This window comes from Oncorhynchus tshawytscha, linkage group LG25 (assembly GCF_018296145.1).
Source record: "Oncorhynchus tshawytscha isolate Ot180627B linkage group LG25, Otsh_v2.0, whole genome shotgun sequence".
NCBI classification, from domain to species: domain Eukaryota; kingdom Metazoa; phylum Chordata; class Actinopteri; order Salmoniformes; family Salmonidae; genus Oncorhynchus; species Oncorhynchus tshawytscha.
This window is the reverse complement of record NC_056453.1, coordinates 10,717,083-10,729,047: the sequence shown is the minus strand read 5'-3', so window position 1 is coordinate 10,729,047 and position 11,965 is coordinate 10,717,083. Positions and strand designations below refer to the sequence as shown.

Below are 11,965 nucleotides of genomic sequence, written 5' to 3'. Positions count from 1 at the left end.
CCTGGGCTTCACTACAGAAATGATGGCTGAGGATTTGGGGTTCCACCCACTTTTAATTACTTCCTGAATGGTGAAAATATCTGGTGAGTTTCACTGAGTTAGTGTCTTACTGGAGTTAGCCTGGCCTGCCGGGGCGCCAACGACAACAAGCTGCCAGACAGAACTAACATTGACTTACCCATGATGCCACGGGGATCTGGAGCCAGGATGGAGGGGCAGAGGAGTGTGGAGGGACACATCAGGAGACCTGACTCGCACTGTGATTCGCCACACAAATGGTCATATATACTGTACAGGTGGGAAGGCAGTTCCACCTCATTTGGATTGGTAAAAACACACAGAGGCAGTTGAAATTCTGCTAAGACTATGCATGGGAAAATCGACCAATTTTGGGTTACTGTTCAATCACCTACAAATCCCAGTTACACCTTTCAGACAGCAGCTTCGTATGTTATCTAATTTCCTTCCATGTCAAGTTCTGTTCACGTTAAGTTCTGTTCAATTAGTCTCCTTAATTATTTTGAAACATGTTTATAAAGTTACTGATATCTTTCTCATTTTCATTACAGCTATTAGAAGTTAAAGCTTATAAGTGGTTCATACAATTTTAAGCAGTGAAAGGGATCCCTTGTGTGTGTGGGTTTATCCAGGGACTTTTCATTAGATTTGTGCCTTCTCTGTAGCCGTCCTTTAGGCTTTACCAACATGAGACACCAGCTGATTGGGTTAGACTCATCACTAAATTATTACCTCTAACTTGAAACAGACTGGGGCAGCAATGTAATAGACTTACAACAGTCAATTAGACCTAAAACCTCTACTGACGCAAGTGATGAGGTACACGTTTCGCCCTGATCTTGTCTATGTGGTATTCTCTGTCTCAAAATAACAGGATGCTACTGGCAAGTTGTTCCTGTGCAGTGCAACAATGACAAAGGGATGAATAACAGTTGTTCGAACTGCAGGCCCATTTCTATTGTTCAATCTAAGTAATGGCTTCTATTTTCTACAAATTCATCAATAGAAAGACTAAGGAGGTTCCAAGACATTGATGTTGCCACAGATATTTTACACCTCTCATTTCAACCAAAAATAGTGCCCTTTGACCCTTTTGGGTGTATCAACTGTTCTTCAATCCCCCGTCGTGTTGGCCGCTTGGACCACTCTGATTCCTATAAAAGAGAAAGAACTTTGCCTTTGAGTGGTCTGGAGTGGTCTGGAGTGGTCTGCGATGGTTCACAATGCCAGAAACAGAGCAACCGCGAAACTCCACCGCGGTGACCGAGGTCAACCACAGCACGTTGCTTTGGCGCCAGTCCTTGGGAAAAGCATGTAGTCCCCATCTCGCAGACAGAGGGATGGCCTGTCTCGATGCCTGACAAAAAAAATCTGCCAACTCACTCATATGCTATACCCGCTTTATATATATTCAGTACATGTACATTTGCAGCATACTATTTCACATGAATAAAATCTAAGTGTTTAAATAAGAAAATATACTGTATTACCAATAGATAAAGATGTTAATTTACTTCGCCTTGATGGCAGAAGCAGATGTGAACCCTAAAGTCAGTGAGATTACAGAAAACTGAGGGAGGGAGAAAAAGGTGTCAGAAAGAGAGAGGGAAGGAAAGAGTGAAGGTAGCATGTGCGACTGTGTCCCAGCTGTTGCTATGACGATTGGGCTGCAGCGCCATGAGCCTGACCCCCTCTGAAGCTCTTAATCCTAACCTCCCAACACACACACAGACACACACACGAAGGAGTATCCCTCAAGGATTTCCCGCCATGTGGAACCGAGATGTGAATGTGGTTCAATTTACTGGAAGTTCACAGGAAAGGCACGCAGTTCACAGAACAGACACATACTGTATGTATGGAGACAAAACGGGAGCATCTCCTTATAGTTACGCAAACAAATAAACAGAGATAATCACATGCCCGCACAGACACATCAATTGACAAGAATCAACGCTCTACCACATCTCACCATTACAATGTTACCATAACTATTTATTACATAATTGAACTGTTGTGAACTTTTAATTACACACAATACCAGGTCTGTGGGCATGTGTAAGCTGCACAGCCATTAACATGCTCCTCGTGTGGGTGTTTGTGCATACGGTCAACACACTCCAGCCCATATTGATATGGTCCTCCACACTTCACAACTGCCCGCCCCAAGAGTGTCCATCCAGCCCACGCTTAACACTAGAACTCTCCCTGGGTGGAATTCCAACAGCTGTCTGAGCTCTCCAACCGCCACCTCTAACGGCAGCTGTGTGTCTGTCTCTGTCCCCGCATCAGTTAGCACAGAGAAGCACACAGCTTCGGAGGGTGGCCCCTATCCGTTCTGCACGCATGCATACTACGAGAACACACACGGGCGCACAAACAAACACAGGCACACCCGCACACATTATCTGAAGACAAGAGACTTGGTTTCCGAACCCTGAAATTAAACTGGGTTCAAATTTGATCAAACAAATTAATTGTTCTCTCTTCAAATGGGTATAATGTATAATACAACATTTGAGTGTCAACTAAGGGCCTTTTACACTATTAAAATGCACTTTGATGTAATTATGCATTGGGACAGCCCTGCTGGACCTTAAATTGAGTGAATATGAACACAGGGTATAAAGTGGAGTTCCCTTCATTTTCTAGCGTCAATTTGTGCGGAACCATTTTGGGACCCCATGCGCGCGAGAGAGAGAGAGAGAGAGAGAGAGAGAGAGAGAGAGAGAGAGAGTAAAGATAACCTTGAGAGAGAGAGAGAGAGAGTAAAGATAACCTTGAGAGAGAGAGAGTAAAGATAACCTTGAGAGAGAGAGTAAAGATAACCTTGAGAGAGAGAGGGAGCCCAGTGGTTGATGAAAACCAAATGCATTACTTATTTGATAATAACAATCTGAAGTAAAGGAGACACGGTCAGCGGGATTGTTCTCAGCTTGGATCCCTGTCGAGTTTATTACAGCGGCAGACCAATAGAATGACAATGCACATCATGGGTGATGTATTACAATGGCCTAGAGTGCCATCTAGTGTCTTTCAATGATAAACACAATTTGATTGAATCAGTTCATATTAAATCAATTACAACCCTGTTGCATGAAGTAACAAAATATTTACATTCACATTTATATTTCAAAATAAACAGCCACGAGATGTGTATAACCCTGCCTAAAAGCATACGTTTAGAACAATCAGAGAAATTGCATAAATCCACTGTCATCAAAACTGTCCAATCAATAAATTACATTTACAGTACTGCTCTCAACAAACAGAGTGAACATGACTCATTAGTATACAACAAGGGAGGAACCACTCACAACACTAAGAGCGGGGGTGCAGTGTGGAAGAGTCTATGTGGAGAGCGGCAGCAGGGGAATTGATATTTCAGTGTTATTTTCTCTACTCTCAAATCCCCTGACCCCTGACCTCTAACCCCCAGTTTAGGCATCAGGTTCAGAAGAGGTTGAGATGTAAGACCTATTATTGTTTTTCTCTCTCCTCTCTGATATATTTCTTCCATCTCTATCATCTCGTTCCTTCGCTCCAGGTACAGTAGAGACTTGTGTTATTCTGGGGTCTCTGCAGAGAAATCCTGTCTGTTCTGTTCTTGGTGGGACTTGAGCTGACCAGTAGAGTGACAGCTCTAGTTCCAGTCTCAGGGCTTGTGTTTGAAATGGGCCTCCACTGCACAGTGAAGAGCAGAAAACCAGTAAGTGTTACCACAACATAGAGATACAATCACAGAAAGGCATATAGGCACAGTACAGTACATAAACAGGCAATCACTCATTACCCTGCTTTGGACTGCCTCTAAAAACATACCATCAATCTATAATTATAGTGATTAATACCAATGCTGGTGCTAGGGAGTTACCCGGTGTGCAGGTTTTTGTTTTAGCCCTGCCATAAAACATTGGCTTCAGCCAAGCAACTGCTTGTGAGACCTTGACTAGTTCAATTGGGGGTTGTACATAGCCTGCAAATATTATTGCAAAGATGCAATATCTGCATACATGCATACTCCTCAAGAGTAAGGCTGTGGCAGCCGGTGATTGTCATGAAAATAACTGTGGCATAATTTTTAAAATTATTTTATAGTATGAAGAATACAATTCAACATAAAATAGAAAGAATATTTTCTCTAAACGATTTCAATGGAAGTGCGTACATGTGGCTATTCTGTATTGAGCGGTTCACAAAGAAACCAGTCCTATATGCTTTTTATGCAACTTTAGTTATTTATGCAACTTTAGTTGTGATACAAACGTTGGCCTATATGTTAAGATTTTTAATACATTCTAAGGCTGCATGATGGGACTCTAGTGATGATTTGAAAAAAGCCACAAGCTTCACTCATTTCATCAGTCTCTCATTCACAATTTCACGAGCAATTGATAATATTCTCACCGGGCCTCGAATTTCCAGGTGGCATCCCCCTTGTGTGGCGGTAATGCCCCCTAAAAAATCTGTAGCCATTGTCCCCTTGGGCTGAATATAATAAGCTAATTATAATTCCCTTCTCCCAGCTGCGTGCTCCGAAGCACCTCTCACTCACCTGGCTCTCTCAGATGTCCAGTCGAAGTCAGAAGTGTACATACACCTTAGCCAAATACATTTCAACTCAGTTTTTCACAATTCCTGACATTTAATCCCAGTAAAAATTCCCTGTCTTGGTCTCCCAGGTTGCGCAGTGGTTAAGGGCGATGTACTGCTGCGCCAGCTGCACCACCAGAGACTGGAAATCCTTGTCTCATCTCCTTCCCGGTAGGGACATCCTTGTCTCACCGCGCACCAGCGACTCCTGTGGCGGGCCGGGCACAGTGCGTGCTAACCAAGGTTGCCAGGTGCACGGTGTTTCCTCCGACACATTGGTGCGGCTGGCTTCCGGGTTGGATGGCGCTGTGTTAAAAAGCAGTGGTTGGGTTGTGTATCGGAGGACGCATGACTTTCAACCTTCGTCTCTCCTGAGCCCGTACGGGAGTTGTAGCGATGAGACAATAGTAGCTACTAAACAATTAGATACCATGAAATTGGGGAGAAAAAGGGGTAAAAAAAAAAAAAATCCCTGTCAGGTCAGACAGGATCACCAGTTTATTTAAAAAATGTGAAATGTCAGAATAATAGTAGAGAGAATGATTGATTTCAGCTTTTATTTCTTACATCACTTTCCCAGAGGGTCAGAAGATTACATACACTTAATTAGTATTTGGTAGCATTGCCTGTAAATTGTTTAACTTGGGTCAAACGTTTCAGGTAGCCTTCCACAATAAATTGGGTGAATTTTGGCCCATTCCTCCTGAGAGAGCTGGTGTAACTGAGTCAGGTTTGTAGGCCTCCTTGCTCGCACACGCTTTTTCAGTTCTGTCCACAAATTTTCGATGGGATTGAGGTCAGGGCTTTGTGATGGCCGCTCCAATACCTTGACTTGTTCTCCTTAAGCCATTTTGCCACAACTTTGGAAGTATGCTTGGGGTTATTGTCCATTTGGAAGACCAATTTGCGACCAAGCTTTAACTTCCTGACTTATGTCTTGAGATGTTGCTTCAATATATCCACATCATTTTCCTGCCTCATGATGCCTATTTTGTATTTTGTGAAGTGCACCAGTCCCTCCTGCAGCAAAGCACCCCCACAACATGATGCTGCCACCCCCGTACTTCACGGTTGGGATGGTGTTCTTTGGTTTGCAAGCCTCCCCATTTTTCCTTCAAACATAACAATGCTCATTATGGCCAAACAGTTCTATTTTTGTTTCATCAGACCAGAGGACATTTCTCCAAAAAGTATGATCTTTGTCCCCATGTGCAGTTGCAAACCGTAGTTTGCTGAGCGTTCCTTGCTGAGCGGTCTTTCAGGCTATGTCAATATAGGACTCATTTTACTGTGGATATAAATACTTTTGTACCGGTTTCCTTCTGCATCTTCACAAGGTCCTTTGCTATTGTTATGGGATTGATTTGCACTTTTCGCACCAAAGTACGTTCATCTCTAGGAGACAGAACGCGTATCCTTCCTGGGCGGTATGACAGCTGGTGTTTATACTTGCGTACTATTGTTTGTACAGATGAACATGGTACCTTCAGGCGTTTGGAAATTGCTCCCAAGGATGAACCAGACTTGTGGACGTCTATAATTTTTGTCTGAGGTCTTGGCTGATTTCTTTTGATTTTCCCATGATGTCAAGCAAAGAGGAACAAAGTTTGAAGGTAGGCCTTGAAATACATCCACAGGTACACCTCCAATTGACTCAAAATATGTAAATTAGCCTATCAGAAGCTTCTAAAGCCATGACATCATTTTATGGAATTTTCCAAGCTATTTAAAGGCACAGTCAACTTAGTGTATGTAAACTTCTGACCCACTGGAATTGTGATACAGTGAATTATAGGTGAAATAATCTGTATGTAAACAATTGTTGGAAAAAGTACTATTATTATTATTATTATTTCTACTATTATGTCCTAACCGACTTGCCCAAACTATAGTTTGTTAACAAGAAATTTGTGGAGTGGTTGAAATGACTCCAACCTAAGTGTATATAAACTTCCAGACAACTGTAGCTAAAGCCCGTGATCGTGTCCTTTTCACAGGCATTTCAGCTAAGTAGTAGGCTTCAAGTGAATGGAGTCAGACACATCTGGGACGCATCTGCGCGCTTCCCTCTTATTGAATTCCGAGGCGCATATTGAAGATGTTAGAACTGTCCACATTTATCCTACATTTCATCAGCCAACAAGATGAGTAGGCCTGACGAACAGCAAAAGCAATTGCTTATTTCAATCTACTATCCCCCATTGTACAAAAGTTGACCTATTCTTATTGGTCAACTTGTGCTTCTGTGCAATAAATAAATATTCCAAACATACTCTGAGACAGTTGTGGGATGCAGTAGATCCCAAATGAATACAACCACTTGCATATGAAGCTGAAGGTTAAAGCAATAAGCGCGAATGTTCCATTATTCAATCAATTAGAAGAAAACACTGTTCTCAAAAGTGATGGCAAATGTGATTATGCGTGTAATGCTTTATTATAAAGGTGCATTTTTATGGTGAAAATGATCTCCCCCAAACTTGAAACTCACGCGCTGCTTATGTATACATACCAGTTAGGCTCTACACCAGTTATAAAGAAGATTCATGTGCTTCATTTTAACAAGTTATTTGGCCACTTCAGTTGCAATACAATCCTTATCAAAACATATAGACCTATGGTCTAGGATACATGCAGGGGACTATGATTTGAAAAGGTATGCGCTTCTTGCCTTAATGCACAAGCTGGGCATCATTCACAAGTGATAGTCTAATATTGTCACCCATCAGACTATTCTTGATTTAAATGTTGTCTTTACGTATAATATGTGTGTGGAATGAGGTTTGATTTAGAATGGACCGTAATCATGCACCTCTCTCAGAAACAGGAGCATGGGGAAAAAATACACGAAATACATCTATACAATAGCGAACAAAAATACATCTATACAATAGCGAACAAAAATACATCTATACAATAGCGAACAAAAATACATCTATACAATAGCGAATGGAGGACGCATTTCCCATGGTTCATTTTCTTTTTTTTCTTACCCCTTTTTCTCTCCAATTTCGTGGTATCCAATTGTTTTAGTAGCTACTATCTTGTCTCATCACTACAACTCCGGTACGGGCTCGGGAGAGACGAAGGTTGAAAGTCATGCATCCTCCGATACACAACCCATCCAAGCTGCACTGCTTCTTAACACAGCGCGCATCCAACCAATGTGTCGGAGGAAACACCGTGCACCTGGCAACCTTGGTTAGCGAGCACGGCCCGCCACAGGAGTCGCTGGTGCGCGATGAGACAAGGACATCCCTACCGGCCAAGCCCTCCCTAACCCGGACGACGCTAGGCCAATTGTGTGTCGCCCCACGGACCTCCCGGTCGCGGCCGGTAACAGATCCTGGGCGCGAACCCAGAGTCTCTGATGGCACAGCTGGCGCTGCAGTACAGCGCCCTTAACCACTGCGCCACCCGGGAGGCTCCATGGTTCATTTTCATGTCAGCCAGATAGGCTATGCTCCTGTGTTGAAGGGAATCAATGTGCGTAATATTAGGAAAGTTGATAAATAAAGTGTTGTAGGCCTAGCCTATAGAATGCTAATGGGATTCTCTTTTTAACATTGGCCATCAAACCTCTTGCAGAAATGTTGCGCAACATGAGCACTCATCGTGAGATTTTCGATTACATTTGCATTGATGTCAGAGTGATTAGAGGGACAATAGAGTGCTGAGTACCAGGCAGTTAGCAAGTTTGGTAGGCTACAAATAACCAGCAGCAGCATCAGAGCTGGGAGAATCCTAATTACCGTGACTAAACAGTCATGTGGAATTTGACTGCCATCATGACTTGTGACCACCGGTGCGGCAGTAATACTCAATGTCAATGTAACAGCCCTACTCAAGAGTACACTTAATGTAGAGCATACTCGAGCACGCCGGTGTAATTCAGCCTCATGACTTACCTGCGTACTCTTGAGGTCTCATGGGTCTGTTGATGACCCTCTGGAAGGCAGCGATCCAGTCCCTCTGCTCCGCCTCCGTCTCGCAGGCAAACAGGAACTTCCTGTCTGGCGTTACTATGGTGATGCCATGGTTCCAGTGGTAGCCCTGTGTTGAGGGTGGAAGGCCTGGGAGCACGGTGTAGCTGTTCTCTTTACTGCCGATGAACACCTCTCCCCTTGCATAGGCGTCCTGAGAGAGGAGGGGGGAGAGGCGGTGGGGGGGAAAGAGAGCGTGAGAGAGATCAGAGAGAGATATCAGAGAATAAAATATGCTGTACGCCACAGAATAGAAAGTTATGACAAGTAGGGTTCATTCAGAATGGATCAGTTGTTTTAGGGCAGGGTGTTTCTGTCTCCTCACCAGAGGATCTTTGAAGTACATGAGTCTCCTGTCGTCCATGGTGAACCACCTTTTCTTAAAGCCCTCTGTGTGCTTTGGGCCTGTCTTCTCCATGAAGCCCTCTTTCATGAAGCTACGTGTCAGTTTGGGCACCAGCTGAAGGCAAAGACATGAGAGAAAAGTGTTTGTTTAATTGTGTTAAATTGTGGTAATACTCATTGCTAAATATACGTTGTGGCCTCACCTCCTCATCACTGGCTCCAGGGAAGGCCACCTGAAGGTAATGGAACCTGGCAGCTCTGATAGCGTTGAACCAGTCCACCATTTCCTACCAAAACAAAAGACACAAAAGCATCCTAGTCAGAGCTAGTCAGATACATGCCTTATTCAGAGTCATCCCTGCAACGAGAAGACCGTAAACCTGCTACAGTGTTGAACATTACGAGACGTGATCAAGGTATTATATCACGACAAAACAGCTTTAATATTACTGTTCTGTTCAAGCTTGCTATCTTGTCTGTTAACCAGCTGAGGAGGCTGTACACGCTGTGCCTTTCATCCTAACCCACAGACAAGGGTGACTTGCTACTGAGAGAGATGGTCACCTGTGTGCACAGCAGTAAACCCTCAGAGAAAAACAGCCTGCCAGCCAGCAACTCTGTGTGTGACTGCAACCCCCTCCAAATTCCTCTAGCCAGCTCCACTGACCAGATTACACGGTAGGTGGACGAGTACTGCTGTCACAGTGAAGAACACGTCTACTGATGAAATAGATATCTAGACATGTTTATTTCCACTCTCCCTCGGTTATCCAGAACAGCCCATATCTACTAGAGACTCTTAGTTGAACAGACTACAGTGGTTCGTCCTTTAAAAGTTGCAGTATACTGCGGCGCAGCTAGTATGGGGCCTCAGAATTCTATGGCACGTTATCTAAGTGTGAGCCAATGGTACCATTGGTGCTAGTTTGACCACCAGAGGAGCATTTGATAGCCTTCAATAGTAGCTGTACAAAAGAATGCGGGCACGCGGGAGACCTGAAAAATGTGTCGATTCACACGCAGTGTGGCAGATGTTTATTAAGCCTTCGCAGAAAGCAGGAATCGTGATCACAGGCAGGCAGGAAATGGTCAAACACAAACAATACCTCACAACCATACAAACAGAAAGAACTGAACTAAATAGGAAGCTGATGAGACCAAGTGAGAAACGAACACAGGTGAAATAGGCTACCTGGGGCGGCAGGTAGCCTAGTGGTTAGAGCGTTGGACTCGAATCCCCGAGCTGACAAGGTAAAAATCTGTCGTTCTGCCCCTGAACAACACAGTTAACCAACTGTTCCTAGGCTGTCATTGAAAATAAGAATTTGTTCTTAACTGACTTGCCTTGTAAAATAAAAAGATTTTAAAAAATCTATGATCAAAAATGAAAGACAGGGCTACGTTCCAGAACACAAAGAAACCAGAACACAAGGTTGACTAAGAAAAGTAAAGCAGAACCTTACAAGACTGGGGTTCAATTCCCTGACGGGGAGGAAGGAGTAGCCTGTCCTTGTAAATAAGAATTTGTTCTTAACTGACTTGCCTAGTTAAATAAAGGTTACACTTAGAGCATAAGTCTAACATATACCCAAACAGAGATTCTGTGAAAATAAAAATCTCATTGATTTATCAAGACCAGTCCCCATGCTTGTCTCAGAGCAGCGCGATATGGTGCTAAAATAGTTGTAGGCTATTGCTTCAAATCCAATTGCTTCTAACTTCAATATTTAAATAAATACGACCTACACCACTTTTAACAGCACATTACTCAACACTATGTCATGTCGCCTACTGTAAGCCTACAGTATATCGAAAAATATGACGTGACTCTCCGCCAATAATTTAATATAGAGGATTGGAGGATATTGCTGTAATTCAGTGATATTTATTCCCATAGTAATGGATCCATAACTAAATAAACATCAGCATTTTGAAAGAGTATTTGTATCATTATTTTATTAATGAAAGCATAAAGATGCCATTATTAGTTACATTGTTTTAGTTTGAACGTGCGGACTGGCACTAAGAACAGAACAGCGGGAATGTTTCCCTAGTCAGCGCCATTATTAGTGCAATGCCCCTTAGTGTTGCCAGTCTGGCGGGGTGGGGGTCCACACCCCTCTTCCTCCCTTCCCCATGGGCTAGGTCGGCCTTCTGTGTGCGGCTCTGCGGCCCATCCCGTGCCCCCTACCCTCGTGCCTTGAACCTTGCACACTTTCAGTGGATACAGCTAGAGAACTGCAAGGCAATCTCATTGTGCGCCACTCAGGAGCCATGACCAATATGACCAATATATATAGTCCTGCTAATAACAGGGTTAATAATATATCTGTGAGAATATCCAACAGGCTTTTATATAATTCTCAATTAATAATAATCGCAATATTTTGGAGATGATTTTGTTTTCAAATAACGTAAATGTAACGTCTGCTTTCAACTCACACCCTTAAATACCTAGATCCCCTGAACGCAGCTCACTCTCCAGATCCCAATCACCTGAATTGTGATCACCTGTTCACACACCTGTATGTCATTATTACACACTATTTAGTTCAGTTCTTTGCACCGCATCACTGTGAGGTATTGTTTGTTTTGTGACACACGTCTTTCAGAGAGCTGGGTTTCTGGTGAGTTACTCCTCCCGTGTATGATAGTTTCTGCCTGCCTCACTAACGGTGCCTTTTGCCTATTCCCTGCCTGTACTTTAGCCTATTAGATTTCCTGTTATCTACATATTGCCTGATCTCTAGGACTAAGATCTCTAGGACTAGCCTTTTCCCTGCCTGTACTGTTGCCCTTTTGGACCCCCTGTGTATGACCTTCTGCCTGCCCCTGGACCCATCTACCTGCCTCCTCCTGTGGTCCTTTGCAATAAACACCTGCTGCGCCCTGCGCTTGAAACCAGCTCTCTGCCTCCCCTCGTGTTCATTACAGTAAAATGAGAGAGAAAAAGGTCTTTCTTGAACATGGGGTGAGACATTGTTACTAATTTGTAAATAAAGCCAGTTTGTTATTTAGAATGATTT

The 11,965-nt window shown here is 43.4% G+C and overlaps 1 protein-coding gene across 2 annotated transcripts in view; it reads right to left on the bottom strand.

Annotated features, from left to right (window-relative positions):
• Window positions 1-2,941: 2,941 nt before the first annotated feature.
• LOC112224192 (arf-GAP with dual PH domain-containing protein 1) overlaps window positions 2,942-11,965 on the bottom strand; it is a 40,460-nt gene continuing 31,436 nt past the window's right edge. For both annotated transcript variants that reach the window (XM_024387597.2, XM_024387598.2), the window contains exons 7-10: window positions 9,143-9,226; window positions 8,920-9,054; window positions 8,520-8,748; window positions 2,942-3,702 (exon numbers count right to left, since the gene is read on the bottom strand). In XM_024387597.2, coding sequence (XP_024243365.1) covers window positions 3,674-3,702; window positions 8,520-8,748; window positions 8,920-9,054; window positions 9,143-9,226 — 477 coding nt within the window. In that variant the 3' untranslated portion in view covers window positions 2,942-3,673. The remainder of the gene's footprint in view (window positions 3,703-8,519; window positions 8,749-8,919; window positions 9,055-9,142; window positions 9,227-11,965) is intronic.